At 36.0% G+C, this 17,025-nt stretch overlaps 7 protein-coding genes across 8 annotated transcripts; 3 read left to right on the forward strand and 4 right to left on the reverse strand.

Moving 5' to 3' along the window:
• Nucleotides 1-1,064: 1,064 nt before the first annotated feature.
• LOC17883427 (peptide methionine sulfoxide reductase A2) lies at nt 1,065-2,404 on the reverse strand. The gene is made up of 2 exons (XM_006288534.2): nt 1,908-2,404; nt 1,065-1,567 (listed from the first exon to the last, which is right to left on the reverse strand). The coding sequence occupies exons 1-2, from the start codon at nt 2,337-2,339 to the stop codon at nt 1,316-1,318; spliced, it is 684 nt and encodes a 227-aa protein (XP_006288596.1). The 5' UTR covers nt 2,340-2,404; the 3' UTR covers nt 1,065-1,315.
• A 1,042-nt stretch (nt 2,405-3,446) lies between these two features.
• Nucleotides 3,447-4,811, reverse strand: LOC17883385 (peptide methionine sulfoxide reductase A2). The gene is made up of 2 exons (XM_006286504.2): nt 4,359-4,811; nt 3,447-3,943 (listed from the first exon to the last, which is right to left on the reverse strand). Exons 1-2 carry the CDS (start codon nt 4,770-4,772, stop codon nt 3,692-3,694), a joined length of 666 nt encoding a protein of 221 aa, XP_006286566.1. The 5' UTR covers nt 4,773-4,811; the 3' UTR covers nt 3,447-3,691.
• Nucleotides 4,812-5,378: 567 nt separating this feature from the next.
• Nucleotides 5,379-7,007, reverse strand: LOC17881900 (peptide methionine sulfoxide reductase A3). Its single transcript, XM_006288545.2, has 2 exons — nt 6,588-7,007; nt 5,379-5,826 (listed from the first exon to the last, which is right to left on the reverse strand). The coding sequence occupies exons 1-2, from the start codon at nt 6,942-6,944 to the stop codon at nt 5,575-5,577; spliced, it is 609 nt and encodes a 202-aa protein (XP_006288607.2). The 5' UTR covers nt 6,945-7,007; the 3' UTR covers nt 5,379-5,574.
• A 108-nt stretch (nt 7,008-7,115) lies between these two features.
• LOC17884592 (stellacyanin) lies at nt 7,116-7,976 on the reverse strand. Its single transcript, XM_006289889.2, has 2 exons — nt 7,742-7,976; nt 7,116-7,632 (listed from the first exon to the last, which is right to left on the reverse strand). Exons 1-2 carry the CDS (start codon nt 7,917-7,919, stop codon nt 7,235-7,237), a joined length of 576 nt encoding a protein of 191 aa, XP_006289951.1. The 5' UTR covers nt 7,920-7,976; the 3' UTR covers nt 7,116-7,234.
• Nucleotides 7,977-9,929: 1,953 nt separating this feature from the next.
• LOC17882063 (flavanone 3-dioxygenase 3) lies at nt 9,930-12,916 on the forward strand. Of its 2 annotated transcripts, none has more exons than XM_023781358.1 (4): nt 9,930-10,160; nt 10,702-10,949; nt 11,969-12,284; nt 12,452-12,916. In XM_023781358.1, the coding sequence occupies exons 1-4, from the start codon at nt 9,930-9,932 to the stop codon at nt 12,725-12,727; spliced, it is 1,071 nt and encodes a 356-aa protein (XP_023637126.1). In that variant the 3' UTR covers nt 12,728-12,916. The 2 variants fall into 2 exon arrangements, with proteins under 2 accessions (XP_023637126.1, XP_006286423.1); XM_006286361.2 differs by having other exon boundaries at nt 9,930-10,112.
• Nucleotides 12,917-13,315: 399 nt separating this feature from the next.
• LOC17882809 lies at nt 13,316-14,084 on the forward strand. The gene is made up of 2 exons (XM_006289307.1): nt 13,316-13,550; nt 13,924-14,084. Exons 1-2 carry the CDS (start codon nt 13,316-13,318, stop codon nt 14,082-14,084), a joined length of 396 nt encoding a protein of 131 aa, XP_006289369.1.
• A 1,167-nt stretch (nt 14,085-15,251) lies between these two features.
• On the forward strand, nt 15,252-16,352 carry LOC17881629 (zinc finger CCCH domain-containing protein 54). Its single transcript, XM_006286589.2, has one exon. It carries the CDS (start codon nt 15,362-15,364, stop codon nt 16,109-16,111), a length of 750 nt encoding a protein of 249 aa, XP_006286651.1. The 5' UTR covers nt 15,252-15,361; the 3' UTR covers nt 16,112-16,352.
• The last annotated feature ends 673 nt before the right edge of the window (nt 16,353-17,025 follow it).

Genomic DNA, 17,025 nt, shown 5'->3' on the forward strand with positions numbered 1-17,025 from the left:
AATCGGTGAAAGAAAAAGGAGAATAAATAATACTATCATGACGAAGAATAATCTAAATAATCTTAAACAGCTTATGACCATTAGTCCATTAGTGCCGACAAAAAAAAAAAAAGTTATGACCATTAGTAACAACTTACTTCGAATTTTGAAGATACGATATTAGATAATGCTAGACTGAGAGATTTGGTTTTCGTTAGGATAAAATTGGTTAACCATCAAACTAGTTCCCCCTTGTTCATTTTTCTGACTTTCACTTATTTTCTAGACTCTATCAAATGTGTATTTTAATAAACTTATAAGGTCAATGTATATGCAAAAACTTATTGGTATTAGTTGAGATAATACGCAATGTTTTTAGTCCCAGTAGAAGGATGCCGTGGGGCGGAGTGACAAGAGCCAGGACGAAAGGTGCCAAACACGTTGAAGAAATAATGAGCAACATGTTGTGACTTGTGACTATGAATAAGATTTGTGTATATTTAAGTTCACTGAATCTTTTCATGTCTTTTTCACTTCCTTCTCTCGTTATTTATTAATTGGGAATATCTTATAGAGTAATGTACTAATAATGCTGATGCTCAAGAACGGTGCCTTGTTTTTTCTTCATTAATATCATAATATGATTTGTTATATCACGTCTTATATTCTGAATGTGAAATCATTTGAAATGGTCAAAGTTATATCTTTTCCTCAGTTATTGGATTTACATATGAATGAAAAAAAAATGTAATAAGACGAGAATGTATAGACATTCATTACAAAGGCACAAAACTTGGAGACTTGGATGTTTCAAACTTTTAAAACACTATATATCAAATAACGTAACGTTAAAAGGATCACATATATATTAGGTAAGAATTGTCGTTTCGAAGAAATAACAAGATGACACACCGTGTGCGAGAAGGAGGTCTCAGGTCTCTAAAGAATTCAGAATCCACTAAGATGTCTCAGCTATTATTTTGATGTTGAGAACAGTGAACAGATGCTATTTGCTCGTAAAGCTACAAAATGGGCCTATGACAATTTCAAGAAATCAAGAATCATGTAATTGGGTCAAAAAATCATTTTCAAAAATACTTCACTTTTAACTTATAAATGACTGTGATAACATAGGATTCCAAGAGAATGCACATGACTTATTCAAATAGACAAATACTATATCTTAGTTGAAGTTAAGCAATTAAGATCTGAGATGATCCCAAATCTTTTATTATATATGAGCTGAGAATTACAAAATAATACACACACTCACACACAAATAAACAGGTAAATAAACCCTTTGTTTTTGGGAGAAGTTGAAAAAAGGCATGTTTGATTAGCCGTAGCATCGGATAGGGTCCTTGCAGCTCTTTGCAGGGGATTGTGCGTTGCCATACATCCCGCCTTTCACGAGGAATTCCTGATGATATTCTTCAGCCTTGAACAACTTCTTTGCTGGTAAGATCTCGGTCACAATCTTGTTCTCAAGTTTTGTCTGCTGTTTCTCTAGAGACTCACGTGCTAGTTTCTCTTGCTCCGGTGTGTAGTAGTATATACCTGATCGGTATTGAGTTCCCTCAAGTTCTCCCTGCAACAAGTTTAAAGATCGGTTAAGAATTGTACTTTTTCAAGAAAAAATTATGCCTACCGTGAACCATCACTTTCACTATTAACAAAAATAAGCTAAAATTGAAGACAAACACAATCAAATCGAAGTTCAGGACAAGAACACAAACTCTCTCTAAACATTACCATACTTGTCTCTACACTACACCAACCATCACAATCAGATTTATGCAAATATTTGACAAGAGAAGATAGATTCCACCAAAAAAAGATAAACCAAAAGTCAACGTTCTTGAAAGTTTCATGACTGGAGAAGCCATTGAACCAAGCAGATCAAGAATCAAAACAAGAAAAGGCAATACCTGACGATTCAAGGTGGTGGGATCATGTTTAGACCAGAACAAATCAAGAAGCGTCTCATAAGTGCACTCCTTGGGATCAAACTGAACCCTAACAACCTCTACATGGTTCGTGGTGTTCGTACAGACAACCTCGTAAATCGGATTGTGTGAGATCCCCTGTGTATAACCAACCTCAGTCGCAGTCACGCCAGGGATCCTCTGGAAAGCAAGCTGAACTCCCCAGAAACAACCTGCGGCGAACTCAGCAAACTCGTTTCCCGGCGCCGGGACATCGTTGTCAGGCTCCTCAGCTATCGGAGAAGGAACAATCACAGGTGCCTCTGCTAACTTAGCAGGCAGCTTGAACAAATACTTCTCAGCTTGGAGAGAAGGAGCAGCATCAGGTGTAGTATCAACGACTTGAGGCTCCTGAGCTTCTAGAGAAGAATCCATAGCTTAATCAATGTGACTTTTGGTGATGACTTTTTTACTCTTAAAAGTGTATTGTTGTTGATGATGAAGCCTCTTGATGCTTGTTTATATATAGAAATTAGCGAGTCATAGTCAGAGATTAACAGCTACGTCAACGCTAAGTAAGTTTTTTTTAAATGATGTAGTTGTATTTTGACACACCACAAAAACACATGGAATGTAAAATTTAATAATATGGTCAATTGTTAACATGTAACGCGTCATAATTAGATTTAACATTGTCTATTAAACAAATCAATGAGAACAAACCAGAATCAAACGATTAGTCTAAAAAAATATCATTCCATATTTGAGAAATATAATTTTATGCACTGATCAAAACTTGGACCATATGTTATTTTTTTGTCGCAACTTGGAAAATATGTTATTGCGTAGCGACTTGTGAACCGTTGACATTGATTTTTTTGTTGGCTATTAGTATTCTAGACCTTTCTTCTGTGTTTTTATTCCTCTTTCTCTTTTATTGTCGTATGTTAGTTATAAAGTTACACGGATGACTATGACTTGATAACGCATTTTTGCTAGTATGCAACTACAGGTTGGTGAGCACATTTGTTTTATGCAATAAGAAGAACTAGAAAGTCGTTTGATGATGGACTACGTACTAAAAGAGGAATGGCCCTGCTACAGTTTTGTTACTCGCTGGCTTCAATTATCCTGTTTGATGACTTTTTTTGTTAAGATAATCATGAGTTTACGAGTTCAGATCTACCAAGGATCATGATAATTGTTTGGTTTTATGTTCTTAGAGTGCAGCATCAATATTATTACAACACACTGCAGATAAAATTCCAAAGAAGTAGTTCCATAGAGCGTGATCAACTTTGTCTGTTTTATACAATCTTGACACACAAGTCCCTAAATGCTAAATCCTCTGTATTAGGAGCCTGAACATGAATAGTATATTTGGCCATCATAATAATACTGCAACGCAGGATTAACATCATCAAGATAGTCATGGGGAGTGAGTTTGCAACAACAAGAATTGTTAAATCCATTGAACCAGTCCGTACGCTGAATTGACCAGCTTGCATTTATCATTATGTTAGTCCGGATGAAAGACTAAAGTAAAGACAATCAAGTTGTTTATATATCATATCACAGTTGATCAAATGTTTCACACCGGCTTAAGGATTTGGTTTCACTACTTTACTTAGAACCCCAATAACATAACTTGACTACAATACGCTACTGAATAGCCTTTAACAAAACTAACAGTAATTTATTTGCACAAGACTAATAAGAAAATAATAAAAAGAAAAACAGCGGATAGCGTCGTCTGTCTTGGGTGCAGAGGAAACAAAGACTAGTGATTAGCCGGAGCAGCTGATAGGGTCCTTGCAGCTCTTTGCAGGGGATTGCGCGTTTCCAGACCTCCCGCCTTTGGCGAGGTACTGCTGATGGTATTCTTCAGCTTTGTAGAACTTCTTTGCTGGTAAGATCTCAGTCACAATCTTATCCTCCAGTTTTGTCTGCTGTTTCTCTAGAGACTCACGTGCTAGTTTCTCTTGCTCCGGTGTGTAGAAGTATATACCTGATCTGTATTGTGCTCCCACAAGTTTTCCCTGCAACATTCAAAAGATCAGGAAAGTTGAAGAGTTGTCATAGAGACATGCATGACTGCAAATTCCCAGAGAAAGAAAGCTCAAGAAAAATGATGGCTACTATCACATTCACTATCAAAGCTTAAATTGATGACAAAAACACAAACTCTGTTTAAGCATTACCATATATCACATTACATGTCTCTACACCAACCAAAACAATCAATCATGACAGATCCGTATAGTTAAGTCATGTGACAAGAGAGAATTGAACAAGTTAAAGACATGCAAATATCTGACAAGAAGCCAGTGAATTTAACAGAGCAAGTATTCAAGAAACACGAATTTGACCATAAATTTCAGTAGATCAGACACAACAATACTAGATCCTCTCAACATCAAACCTAGTTAAGACAAAACAAAGCAAAATCGATACCTGGCGGTTCAAGGTGGTGGGATTATGCCTAGACCAGAACAGATCAAGAAGCATCTCGTAAGTGCACTCCTTGGGATCATACTGAACTCTAACAACCTCTGCATGGTTCGTGGTGTTCGTACAGACATCCTCGTAAGAAGGGTTGTGTGAGATCCCCTGAGTGTAACCGACCTCAGTCACGGTCACGCCAGGGATCCTCTGGAAAGCAAGCTCAACTCCCCAGAAACAACCGGCGGCGAACTCAGCAAACTCGTTTCCCGGCGCCGGAACATCGTTGTCAGGCTCCTCAGCCATCGGAGAAGGAACAGCCACCGGTGTCTCTACAAACTGAGGCTTCTCAGCTTTGAGAGAAAGAGCAGCATCAGGTGTAGTACTAACCACTTGAGGCTCCTGAGCTTTTAGAGAAGAAACCATTTTTATTTATCAAAATATGAGTTTTGGTGATGTGTTGTAACTGCTAAGCCTTGAAGTTGGTTTATATAGAATAAACCTGACACATGTCAAGTGCATTAGTCAGATGTTGAAATGTGTCAAAAATAACTAGTTTTTTTTTTCTTTCAATGTAGTAGAAAAGTAATTAAAGGTATGCAAATGCAATTAGGAATGTAGTTAATCCGGAAATACGTATAAGATACATTCACATCAAAGGTATGTAACTAGGAATGAAGCTAGTCAGGAATTACATATAAGATACATTCATTCAAAGGTACGCAACTAGGAATGAAGCTAGTCAGGAAATACATATAAGATACATTCACATCAAAGGTATGAAACTAGAAATGAAGCTAGTCAGGAATTACATATAAGATACATTCACATCAAAGGCATGCAGCTAGGCTGGCGGGCACGTTTGTTTATGTACTAAAAAGGAACGGCTCTGCTACGTTTCTTTCTATCCGTTGGCTTCATTTGCCATGTGGATGGATTTTGAAGAAAACAAAAAAAAAGAGAAAAAAAAAAAGATAATTAGTGTATATATTGAGTTTTAGATTCATTAAGGATCTTTCTACCAAAAAAAAATTAAGGATCTAGGATCTCAATGACTGTTTGGTTTATATTCAAAGAGTGTAACATCATTATTAAAGCATTGCAAATACTATTCCAAAGTAGTAGTTACGTGATCAACTTCGTCACTTTTTTGACACATTCTTGACACACAAGTCCCTAAATGCTAAAATCCTCTGTTTTAGGGAGGTAGGTAGAGGAAACAAGCTTTTTAGCCGTAGCAGCGGATTGGGTCGTTGCAGCCTTTGGCAGTGGATTGCCCGAGGCCGAACCGGCCACCTTTTGACAGGTACTGCTGCTGATGATCTTCAGCTCTGTAGAATTTCTTAGCCGGTAAGATCTCAGACATGATCTTCCTATCCAATTGTTCCTGGTGACGTTCCAGTGACGCTCGGGCTAATTTCTCCTGCTCGGGTGTGTAGAAGTATATCCCAGATCTGTATTGGGTTCCCACGTCATTTCCCTGATCAGAGTAACGTCATCATTTAAAGTATCAATGTTAGCAAAGAAGTAGGCTACATAGAGTGCTTAAACGAGGTAAAAAAACAAAAATCTCAGGAGATAAATAGTCAGAATGACAATTGGTTGAAACTACAAATTATGACAATCAAGTTGTTCCTGTATCACCGTGGATCAATGATTCCCACAGGTCTAGGATTTGGTTTCGCATATGCGTAGAATTCGAGATATTCATGTCCTAGAATCTCAATAAGATGACAAAGGTAGCAGTAATTTACAAAAGAGTATCTTTCTCTGTCCACAGAGACAAGACAAATGGTAAGCCAAACTCACACTGAACAAAATAGCTAGTGCTGATCATTGAACAGGACAAGAAAAACATCTCCGAAATCCATATATCTACCTCAATTAAAAGTGATGCAACAGAGCTACTACAGAAGCTAAATTATACTACAACATAAAGCTCGATAATACAAAGAGTCAACCCCCAAAGCTACCTACTTAAGCCTCATAATTCAACAAAACAAAAAAAATCCAAACAAACTTCAATATCATGTCTTTCCTCATATACTATTTGGATGACAAAAGTTCCAAAATTGAAAGTTTCCCAGAGTTTAGACTAGTGATGCAACAAAAAAAAAAGCCATCGGATTTGGGAGAAAAAGAAAAAGAAAAAAAAATCCCTAGAGCACAAAAACAAGTCCTCTATAATCCTAAAGACGAAGTCTTTGTCAATCCGCAAGCTTCAAAATTTGGTAAGAGTACCTGGCGATTCAAAGTGGTGGGATCATGCCTAGACCAGAACAAATCAAGCAGAGACTCATAGCTGCAATCATTAGGATCATACTGAACCCTAACAACCTCAGTATGGTTCGTGGTTCCTTTACAAATATCTTCGTATGAAGGATTGTGTACGATCCCTTGTGTATATCCAACCTCAGTCTGAGTCACCCCAGGGACTCTCTGATACGCCAGCTCCACACCCCAGAAACATCCAGCGCCGAATTGGGCAAACTGATTCCCCGGTGACGGAGCGTCATCGTCTTTCCCCTGAGCAATCGGAGAAGGATCCATATTGCTTTGCCCACTTGATCCCAATCCCAGCCTGTTGAGTATATTCATGGAGAAATTTCTATAGAGAGAATGAGAGAGAGATGAGGAGGACACGACTGGAGATAGAGATGCAGCGTTTGCGTTTTAGTTGCGTTCACTTCAGAATCGGCAATTTTAAATCGCAAATAGAAATTTGCAATTGAATCAAACCGATCCAGAAATTACGGTTTCAATAAACTCTTCCAACCAAAAATATATAAACCGAACCGAATTAGAAATAACCGAACCAAATATCCTCACTCGTACGTATTTAATTTAGGAAAAATATGTATACATATACACATTACTTAGTTTGCTAGTCAATAAGACCATACGAATGGAAAAGCAAAAAGCATCAAATATACAAAAATTCCCATACTACCGGTAGAACCATTGCCGTTAAAACGGGCGGCCGAGCTAGCGACTCCGGTCGCAGGGTTATTCTTCTTAGAAGAAGGTTGAAGAATCCCTGCAGGGGCGGCTTGGGGAGATCCAACGGGGGCTTGAGATGGGCCGTTGCCTTGGACATTGACTTGTAACCTCATACCAGCAAAGCAATGGAGCCTATTACCGCATACAAAGAACCGGTCTCCCGGTTTGGAAAGAGAAACGGTCGTGTTCCCGTTCGTGAACGTACGGATGGGGTCTGTTGTGTTGCAGCTTTGGTAGTTGTTTTTAGCCACTTCGTATACACTGTGCGTCGATGAGTATTGGAACACTTGCAAAAACATTATAATACCCATGATAAGACTTAATTAGTTATTGAAAATTATCGGAATGAAAATACTTTAAACAAGACTATAAAACTGTTAGACTTAGACACTTACTTAGAACATCACCAGGAGAGAATCGCTTGCCTGAAGTCCAAGACTCAAGATCGGAGCTTATGTCCCAACCGGAGCTATCCCCCACAAAGTATGTTGTTGCGTCGCATCTTCTTATTACTACAGTCCCAAATATGATGCAAAGATTCAAAAGAAATAGCATCCTCGACGTCTTCTCCATAGTGTAAGCTGTTTTTTATTCTTTCCAAAAATTGCGTTTAGATTATATTGCTATCGTTGTCTATATGCATTTGTGACATTTTCAATATTTATATGTGTATATATATAGAACATAGGTTAAGGTTGCTCATTGGTGGATAACCTAACTTCACAACCACCACAACATACATGATCTGCTGCTTTGTTCTCTGGCCTTTAATTTACTTTTGGTATTTTTTCTTAACAAATTTTTCGTGTTTCACAATTCATAGGATTCTTGTGCTGTTAGGAAAAGTTCCACATCCCTTAAATGGTTAGATCTTCATGAAAAGTGACCTGTAAATAATGAATGTATATATATGATCTACTGGTTTGGTACTTTGATCTGAAGATAAAAGAAGTTTTTTCCAAGTTTTGAGCCTTTGAGGTTTATATCTCAGCGCATTCAAAATGATGTTTTGTTAATGTACAGAAAAAAACTAACATGCATGTACTCATGACTCTGTCAAGAAATAATTCACATTATAACACACCCTTTTTTCTCATCAATACACATTAATTTAATTTAAAAAATATATCATATTAATTCAAATATATTCAGTTAATACTTCTTAAAGTTTACAAATTAGTAACAGTAATTAATTAAAAATGTGTACAATTAGCAAGATGAAACTACTAAATATCATTCGTTGATACTACTATATTTATTTATGTCTATTAGTTAATAACTTAATACCCGCATAGGCTTGGAATTGGCGTTTGAGGGTGTTGAACCGTAACTTCTCGACTAATCCTGAGTGTTTCTCTTTACCAAACCTACCTAAAATGGTGTTAAAAATAAAACACCCTTACCTAATAACTAATAAGCTTTCAGAGAATTTCCCTTGTAACTCTTTACCATTTGTTGGAACATGCACAGTTTATACAAAAACATAACTCTTGTTTTCTTTTTTTGTTATCCTTTTGGGGTAAAAATTTCAAAATATAGTCGAGTTCTCAAAACACATACAAGAAAACAATATTGCTTTGTCCTAAAATATCATTTCCATGATAACTACTTTTTTTGCAAGTTTTATTCACCTATGTGTATATTTAGAAATGAACTATTATACTAACTACTAGATGCACTCTGAAATTTTACTCACTTTGATACTTGTATTTATATGAAAAAAAAAAATCAATGTACTATTATTTAACAAGTGATAGCTGTGTTACTAATGTTTTTTAAATTTATACTTTTCATGATTCATGAAAATATATATGTATAGTAGTACTATATTACTATGGAAGTATGGAGTATATGGTTCTGTAATGTCAGTGACATCAGACAAACTTTCTTGTAAAACTTTGTACGATCATGAACTTAATTAGAAAAAGGAAACAATAAATGTCCGTTGCATGAAGTAACCGGCGCAATACATTTTACCTAGACCTCACGCAAGTCCATATGACTATTCATTTTATTTTTTGTTACATAATCCATACAATTCCTACGACATATATGAGATATGTATGTTTGAATTTATCTAGATATATCAACATGCGTGTCCAACATATTTATGAAAGCTTGAAATCCGGACAAGAGGATGCTTTTTTGCGGAAAGTTTTTATTTGTTTTTTTCTAGATAGTACTATGAATGAGAGATCGAAAAGGTCTCTGCTAAATATTATTCATAAATTTATGTTGGTCATGTTTATACTATATACATCCCAACATCAATTTAATGGCCCGCGTCATGTTATGAATTTAGTCACTCTTATATATTTTCGTACACCAGATGAATGTTCATTATGATTCGTTATTGGTATACATGTACATTTTGACAGTTACACATGCGCTAGAGCTTCCAAAATAAGAAGAATAATAATAATTTAGTATTCGACCGTCATGTAATATTTATTATGACTCCGAAATGTCAAGACACGGCTTCAAACCTTACGTATATATAGAGGAGCCACTCGCACTTCCAAATTTAGCTTTCCCTCATTAATTATAAACCGATTTCTCAACACTAAGTCAAAAATCTCAACAATGGAGAAAGGTGAGGATTCAAGCACATTCAAAATGGGTAATTCTGCACAAGAGAGGGGTTTACCATATGTGCCCGATTGTTACGTCGTCCCGCCTTCTTGGCAACCATGTGATTCAAATTCTGAAATCGTACCCACGATCGATGTTTCTCGGCTAAATGGTGGAGATGATGAACGTCGAGGAGTTATTCGAGAGATAAGTTTGGCATGCCAGCATCTTGGTTTTTTCCAAGTAAGTTACTTCACATAATATATCTAACTTCCTAGAATTTGAGTTCTTTTTCGTAGATATGAGAAACTATTTTTTTCTTTCTTTATCAATAATATGTGAGATTGAATCCGCATTATACATTGACAGTACTAATATAAACTATTTTGCAGCATGTTATATGCTTCACTAGATCATTGTTATTATTCTAAGGGAAGTTTTTTGCTTACACTTGACAACCACGGATTCAATGTAGTCAGCATAGTTATTGTGTCACTATTTATACTATTTTTATAAGGTTTTACATTAAATTATGCTATTACTTATAATCACGTTATAGCAAAATATCAAAATATCTTTAACAAAAAAGAAAAATATCAAAATATCAGCTATATTACTTGCTTGAGTCTTAAGTCTTAACACACACACACACCTGACGTGGCTATCACATGGCCGGGGTAAAACCGGTTTAAATGAAATTTTCTGGTTAATAATCTCCGATTTTTCCAGCATTTTCCGGTTCTTTAACTGATTCTTTCTTCTTTTGGTCTGGTTAATGTATTAGATAGTGAACCATGGGATCAACCAGAACATACTAGACGACGCCTTGGAGGTTGCGAAAGGGTTCTTCGAGCTGCCAGCTAAGGAGAAAAAAAAGTTTATGTCAAACGATGTGTACGCACCGGTTCGGTACAGTACAAGTCTCAAGGACGGTTTAGATAAGATCCAGTTCTGGAGGATTTTTCTAAAGCATTACGCACATCCGCTTCATCGTTGGATTCATCTTTGGCCTGAGAATCCACCCGGATACAGGTATTACATGTCACTGATTAGGTCATATATATACTCATACAACATATACATTGCATCTACATAGTGAACAACAAAAAGGGTTTGCTTATAGCGGCGTATTTTGTCCTTTTTCTTGTGCACCTAATGAAATCTATCACCTGTACCGTCTTAACTTTGGTAAGGTTTCAGAAACGATCCTCTGTTTTTCTTCGTAACCAAAAAAAAACAATACAAGAAGAATCCTCTGTTTTACTTGCAACCCATCACGTATTATTTTTGTTCTTTTTTGTCCTTATGTTTGAAACAATATAAATAATATCTGAAATTTAAAATACTCATGAAGATCATTCATGCAAATACGCAATAGACATTGTGTGATTCAAAACCTTAATCTCAGTTTAATTTGTTTGCAAATATGATCATCTCGTATATATATTTATATATAGCTAATTTTATTTTTCCACTATATATTTATCTTATTAAGCTCATTGTTGAAAGTTGAAACTAAACGTTAATTTAGCCTTCCTTTCGCTCTTTTTTTTTTCCTTTCCTTATTATAAAGCTTTTAATATAAAAACAAATTCCAAATTTCCTTATTTTTTAATCAGTTGTTGGTCCGTTTCTTTTTTCTTACCGTTTTTTTTTGTCAGCATCCTTATTAGTAATTATAAAAACATAGCTTTGTTTTTATTTGCACGTAGTACATATTTTTGTTTTTGTTCTCTAATATAGCACACAGGTTTTAAGATTCCGGTTTGTTGCCAATATATTAAAAAAAATTAGAACTGATTTTAAGATAAACAAGTTCATGATCATCTTTTATCTTCTCATGTTGTTTTCTTTTCTTTCCGACTATCTTTTATGTTTTTCTTTTTTTTTTTTTAATCTCGGTAATGGAATAGAACGAGAATTATAAACTGTATAAAAATCCAGTAGAGTCTTTTGGTTAAGAAAAAACATAATAATTGTCCTGTTTGTTCTACGTATTATATATATTATACCCATTTAACTATACATGTGTGTTTATGTAATTATTTCAGGGAAAAAATGGGAAAGTTCTGCGAGGAAGTGAGGAAGCTATCGATAGAGATTATGGGAGCAATAACGGAGAGCCTTGGGCTAGGGAGAGACTACCTGTCGTCTCGAATGGACGAAAACGGCATGCAAGTCATGGCCGTTAACTGCTATCCACCGTGCCCAGGCCCTGACGCGGCGCTAGGCCTGCCGCCACATTCAGACTATAGTTGCATCACCATCCTTCTACAGAACTTGGCCGGTCTTAAGATCTTCGATCCAATGGCTCATGGTGGCTCTGGCCGCTGGGTTGTTGTCCCACAAGTCACTGGTGTACTTAAGGTAACGTTCCTACCTCTCCGGTTTAAAACTAAACCAAAATAAAAGACACGTGAGCCCGGTTAATGTACAATTTGGTTTTTCTTCGGCTTAGATATAAATTAATAATGTCATTACAATTTTCGCCAATTTACATTTTTATTTTATTTTATCAAATGCTTTTGAATTAGGTGCATATTGGTGACCATGTGGAAGTGCTAAGCAATGGATTATACAAGAGTGTCGTTCATAAAGTCACTTTGAATGAAGAGAATACAAGAATCTCTCTCGCCAGCTTGCACAGCTTGGATATGAACGATAAGATGAGCGTACCGTGCGAACTGGTTAACGATGAAAATCCGGTTCGGTACAAAGAGAGCAGCTTTAACGATTTTCTTGATTTTCTTGTCAAGAATGACATTTCTCAAGGGGATAGGTTCATTGACACTCTCAGAATCAAGGACTGATCGAGTCTTAACAAGTTGGTTCAGGGTGTAAGAGTAATATATAGCCCGGTATGACCCAGTCCATGTCCTTTTACGCTTAACCGGTGTGATCACGTGGACATGTATAGAAATCATGCATGAGAGACATATGTACGTGTTAAATTGTAATGTGAGATATATAAATTATCTTAAGCATCCTATTTCATTTTTCTCCTATTTCCAAAAGTTAAATGAAATTAAAAACCAACCCGAATTGAAAAATAATCTCATATACGCGTCTAATTTAACTATTTAAGTTTCTTATTAAAAAAAAAAATGTTTTCTCAGATACATAAATATAGTATACGAAATTAATAATGCTCTCGAAAGAAACAAATTAAATAAGTGAGTTTCATTCAAGAATTTGACAGAGTCTTAACCTCGATCTGAATTGACCAAAGGCATAGGCCCGAAATTCGCCAACAAACAATATTACCTTTTTAAGGGTTTTTTCACTAACTAATTACGGATTTTTTTCTTTTCTGATTTGACACAAACGTATTATCTCTTTGCCTTAACTAGTTAATTACATTGTAAAGAAACTGGTTCAATCTCTTATATACAGACAATATGTACAGATCCGCGAGCTGGAACCGTGTAGCCGAGGATTACTCAGTGCCTTGGTCCGCACCAAAAGGATTATGGAAGGGCCTAGACGAAGACGAGCCGGCTCCATACAATCCCATCGGACAAGAGGTGACCAAGAAAGAGAAGTCACGTACCAAGTTTGCTGAGAACGCCGTTCACATAATCCCTTTTGTCCTTCTTGCTTGTGCTCTCGTCCTTTGGCTCTTTTCCCATCCAGGTTTGTCTACAACATACACATTGTGTTCATATTCATGCATGATCTTAAGCTCCATGACCTATTGGTATGACTCTATATGCGTGCAAACAAACCTTCAATTTAAAAAATTTGTATGTTCTGTTCGTTGATCCAGAAATTTACTTGTGATGTATCACGAATCAAGTTTTGTCAAACAAACCAACGAACTTTTATTAATACGAAACTCACATGACATGAATGAATGATTAATATGGATATATCAGTATGGTATGTCTTGGTTTAGTAAAAATAAATGTGACAGATTATTACAAAAAACGTTATACTAGCTAGATAGTAACTTGGTAGTTCTTCAATAGATTTGTCGTTTTAAATGATTGTACATTTTTACGTATAGGTGTGGATGTTGGGGTGAAAGGGGAATCAATTGCGGCTAAGATCGAAGGAGACATTGATAATGACAGCGACGGAACTCAGACCGGATTCTTAGGCTCCGCCACAGAGGTTGGAGGTTCATACAAGACTAGACTAAAACGCGACATCAATAGGCGTCATTAGCTTTTCTTTTTTCTTTGCTGATAAAACTATTAGTAACATTCAAAATGATATCTTATTATTTACTTATATTATAGTTCGCATTTTATTCACAAAAACATAATTACATATTAATTTTTTTTTTGCGAATTAGAAAATGAAATTATATAATAAATAATTACCTGCTACTCTTGTTCAGTTCAATTGATTTCTTAAAAAGAAAAGTGAAAAAAAAACGCATGCAAGTGATTCTTTCCAAACAAGACATGTTAGCTGACATAATTTGTAACAAAAAACCGTCAGTTTACGTACCGACCTGCAATTAAATTAAACGCAACTTTAGTATCTACAGATTCTAGATACAATTAACCAATTTGTGATCTAATGAATTTAATAGATTCAGCATGTGATTGAAACTAGTAAAATTCGAGTTTTCAATACCACTATTACACATCTTAAATGGAAGATTTGATGATTAGTCTAAATTGGTGTATACATACGCTGCTTCACTGGTTTAGTTTCCTACTTAAAACAAACTTGTGAGAAACGACAATTTTGTTTAAGAAAATTATGCGCACACACACACATATATATATATATATATATGTATATAAATTGGTATTGAGAAATTTGTGTGATAGCGGGCTCACCAAACCTACCGAAAGAGAAACGGCTGTCGAGGATATAAAGGATACGTCTGGACACGTGTGCCAGATGGTGCTCCTGCTCTCCTCTTTATTTTTTATATAAGTTCCTCTGATTATCACTTACACCTGTGCCTTCCCATGCAATTTTTACCCCCACTCCTCTGTTTCCAAATGTATTTTTTCACTCTTCAACCTTATATTTACGTTACGTCTGTTAACTCATCGCTCACGAATCAATAATACCATTTATCACCAAAATTGTATATTAGGGTAATAGACTCTAGCTATCGTGTGACACTGATCATGATGCTGCATTACAAAAAAATAATAATCTTTAAAAAATCGTATTAGTTTATTTTTTTTCACTTCCGTCGCCGTTAAGATATTTTCTTTATCCACAGTTTATATTTTCATGCAAAAAAAAAATTAACTGTAACGTTTAAAATATAGTTTTGGCATTTTTCATTTCAAAAGTTTGTAGAGGGTAAAAGCTATATAGAATATTCGACTTTTTCATTTCGTTTTTCCTCCTATAAATCCCTCTTTCGTGTTCCTAGATTTTTCAAGATGATCTCTCTTTTTTTTTTTTCCTTTTCTAAACTGAAACAAAATGTATAATTCAAAATAAATTTATTTTGTTCATTGCATGGAAAGATGTTGAAAAGTGTAAGTCCAATGGCATTCTACGATATCGGAGAGCAGCAATACTCTACTTTAGGGTACATCGTAAGTAAACCTGCGATTGGGAATGGAGGAGTGTACGACTTGGACCCTCCGATCCCAACCATCGACGATGCGATCTACGGCTCAGATGAGTTCCGCATGTACGCTTACAAGATCAAACGGTGCCCTCGTACCCGCAGCCACGACTGGACTGAGTGTCCTTACGCTCACCGCGGCGAGAAAGCCACACGCCGTGATCCTCGCCGTTACACTTACTGCGCCGTCGCATGCCCTGCTTTCAGAAACGGCGCATGCCACCGCGGGGACTCGTGCGAGTTCGCACACGGCGTATTCGAGTACTGGCTCCACCCTGCGCGTTACAGAACTCGCGCTTGCAACGCCGGGAACCTGTGCCAGAGGAAAGTGTGTTTCTTCGCACACGCGCCGGAGCAGCTCCGGCAGTCCGAGGGAAAGCACAGGTGTAGGTACGCGTACAGGCCGGTGAGGGCGAGAGGCGGAAACAGTAATGGGGTGGCGATGAGAATGGACGGCGAGGATTACGACACGTCACGATCTCCGGAGAAAAGCGGGAAAAGTGTTGGTTTAGATAGTAACGAGGAGAAGGTGTTGTTGAAGTGTTGGAGTCGGATGAGCATCGTGGACGATCATTATGAGCCGTCCGATTTCGATTTCGATTTGGATTTGTCACATTTTGATTGGATCTCAGAGCTGATCGATTAAATTGTGAAAATCAATGGAGAGACACAAAAACCGATTAATAAAAGTGGATTTGAACCCCCAAAAAAAAAAAAAATCCACAGGATCAAGATTCAAGATGAGAGATCTTGTCTTGTAATGTATATGGTAAATTTAATTGTAATGATTTCTATCAAAATGTCGTAAAAAGAGTTATTTCAATGATCATGTAATTTGTAAGCTGATTCTTGATCTTATATGAAGAAGTCTAGCAGTTTCGAGAGAATTACAATCTCTTTTATTCAAACTGAAGTTTCAGAAGAAACCAGAATGTATATATTGGCAAGTTTATTAGTCACCAGTCATGCAACCGTTACACAAATATATCATTAAAGGTTTGGGGGTTACTGTCAATCGTTGACCAGAAAACAAAAAAAGAAAACAATTTAGTTGACAACATATACGATTCTTTCTTTAATTGTAGCTGAAAGAGAAAATAATGCCATAATGGGTAGCTAGAAAATGGTAATGTAATCTATACTCCATGTTAGCAAAGCCATGTTTTAGATTTTTTTTTTTAATCAACTTCATACTAAAAAATCAACGCAAATGAGCCAATTGGGAAATTGTTTACAAATTTAATAGGATGCGGACTAACATGAGCTTTACGTGCTAAAATATCCGTTTTTACAGTCTATTGACTTTAATAATATATTTAGAAAATTTTGGGAAAAGAAAGTAAACAGTTCACATTAAAAGCAACTTATATTATGACTAAGATTAAAATTCATTTCATTTTATACGTTGAATTGGTAACTACTATATCATTGGCTAACTCAAGTGAAAGATATCCAGTTAGTTTTATATCATCATGTAAAATTACTATTAAAATAAAATAAAATAAAAAGCTTTTAAAAATTCGAAGTGAAAAGTAAAGAACACAATTTTAAAACACTATC

Source organism: Capsella rubella, unplaced genomic scaffold (assembly GCF_000375325.1).
Source record: "Capsella rubella cultivar Monte Gargano unplaced genomic scaffold, Caprub1_0 scaffold_6, whole genome shotgun sequence".
Taxonomy (NCBI): domain Eukaryota; kingdom Viridiplantae; phylum Streptophyta; class Magnoliopsida; order Brassicales; family Brassicaceae; genus Capsella; species Capsella rubella.

Bases quoted from the DNA above. Each gene is read 5' to 3' on its own strand.
- LOC17883427 (XM_006288534.2), bottom strand. From the start codon at position 2,339: ATGGATTCTTCTCTAGAAGCTCAGGAGCCTCAAGTCGTTGATACTACA. The intron at 1,568-1,907 runs GTATTGCCTTTT...AACTTGTTGCAG, and splicing joins CCACCACCTTGAATCGTCAG to GGAGAACTTGAGGGAACTCA.
- LOC17883385 (XM_006286504.2), bottom strand. From the start codon at position 4,772: ATGGTTTCTTCTCTAAAAGCTCAGGAGCCTCAAGTGGTTAGTACTACA. The intron at 3,944-4,358 runs GTATCGATTTTG...TGAATGTTGCAG, and splicing joins CCACCACCTTGAACCGCCAG to GGAAAACTTGTGGGAGCACA.
- LOC17881900 (XM_006288545.2), bottom strand. From the start codon at position 6,944: ATGAATATACTCAACAGGCTGGGATTGGGATCAAGTGGGCAAAGCAAT. The intron at 5,827-6,587 runs GTACTCTTACCA...TACTCTGATCAG, and splicing joins CCACCACTTTGAATCGCCAG to GGAAATGACGTGGGAACCCA.
- LOC17884592 (XM_006289889.2), bottom strand. From the start codon at position 7,919: ATGGAGAAGACGTCGAGGATGCTATTTCTTTTGAATCTTTGCATCATA. The intron at 7,633-7,741 runs GTAAGTGTCTAA...TGTTTTTGCAAG, and splicing joins CTCTCCTGGTGATGTTCTAA to TGTTCCAATACTCATCGACG.
- LOC17882063 (XM_023781358.1), top strand. From the start codon at position 9,930: ATGGAGAAAGGTGAGGATTCAAGCACATTCAAAATGGGTAATTCTGCA. The intron at 10,161-10,701 runs GTAAGTTACTTC...TTAATGTATTAG, and splicing joins AGCATCTTGGTTTTTTCCAA to ATAGTGAACCATGGGATCAA. The intron at 12,285-12,451 runs GTAACGTTCCTA...CTTTTGAATTAG, and splicing joins AAGTCACTGGTGTACTTAAG to GTGCATATTGGTGACCATGT.
- LOC17882809 (XM_006289307.1), top strand. From the start codon at position 13,316: ATGTACAGATCCGCGAGCTGGAACCGTGTAGCCGAGGATTACTCAGTG. The intron at 13,551-13,923 runs GTTTGTCTACAA...TTTTACGTATAG, and splicing joins TTGGCTCTTTTCCCATCCAG to GTGTGGATGTTGGGGTGAAA.
- LOC17881629 (XM_006286589.2), top strand. From the start codon at position 15,362: ATGTTGAAAAGTGTAAGTCCAATGGCATTCTACGATATCGGAGAGCAG.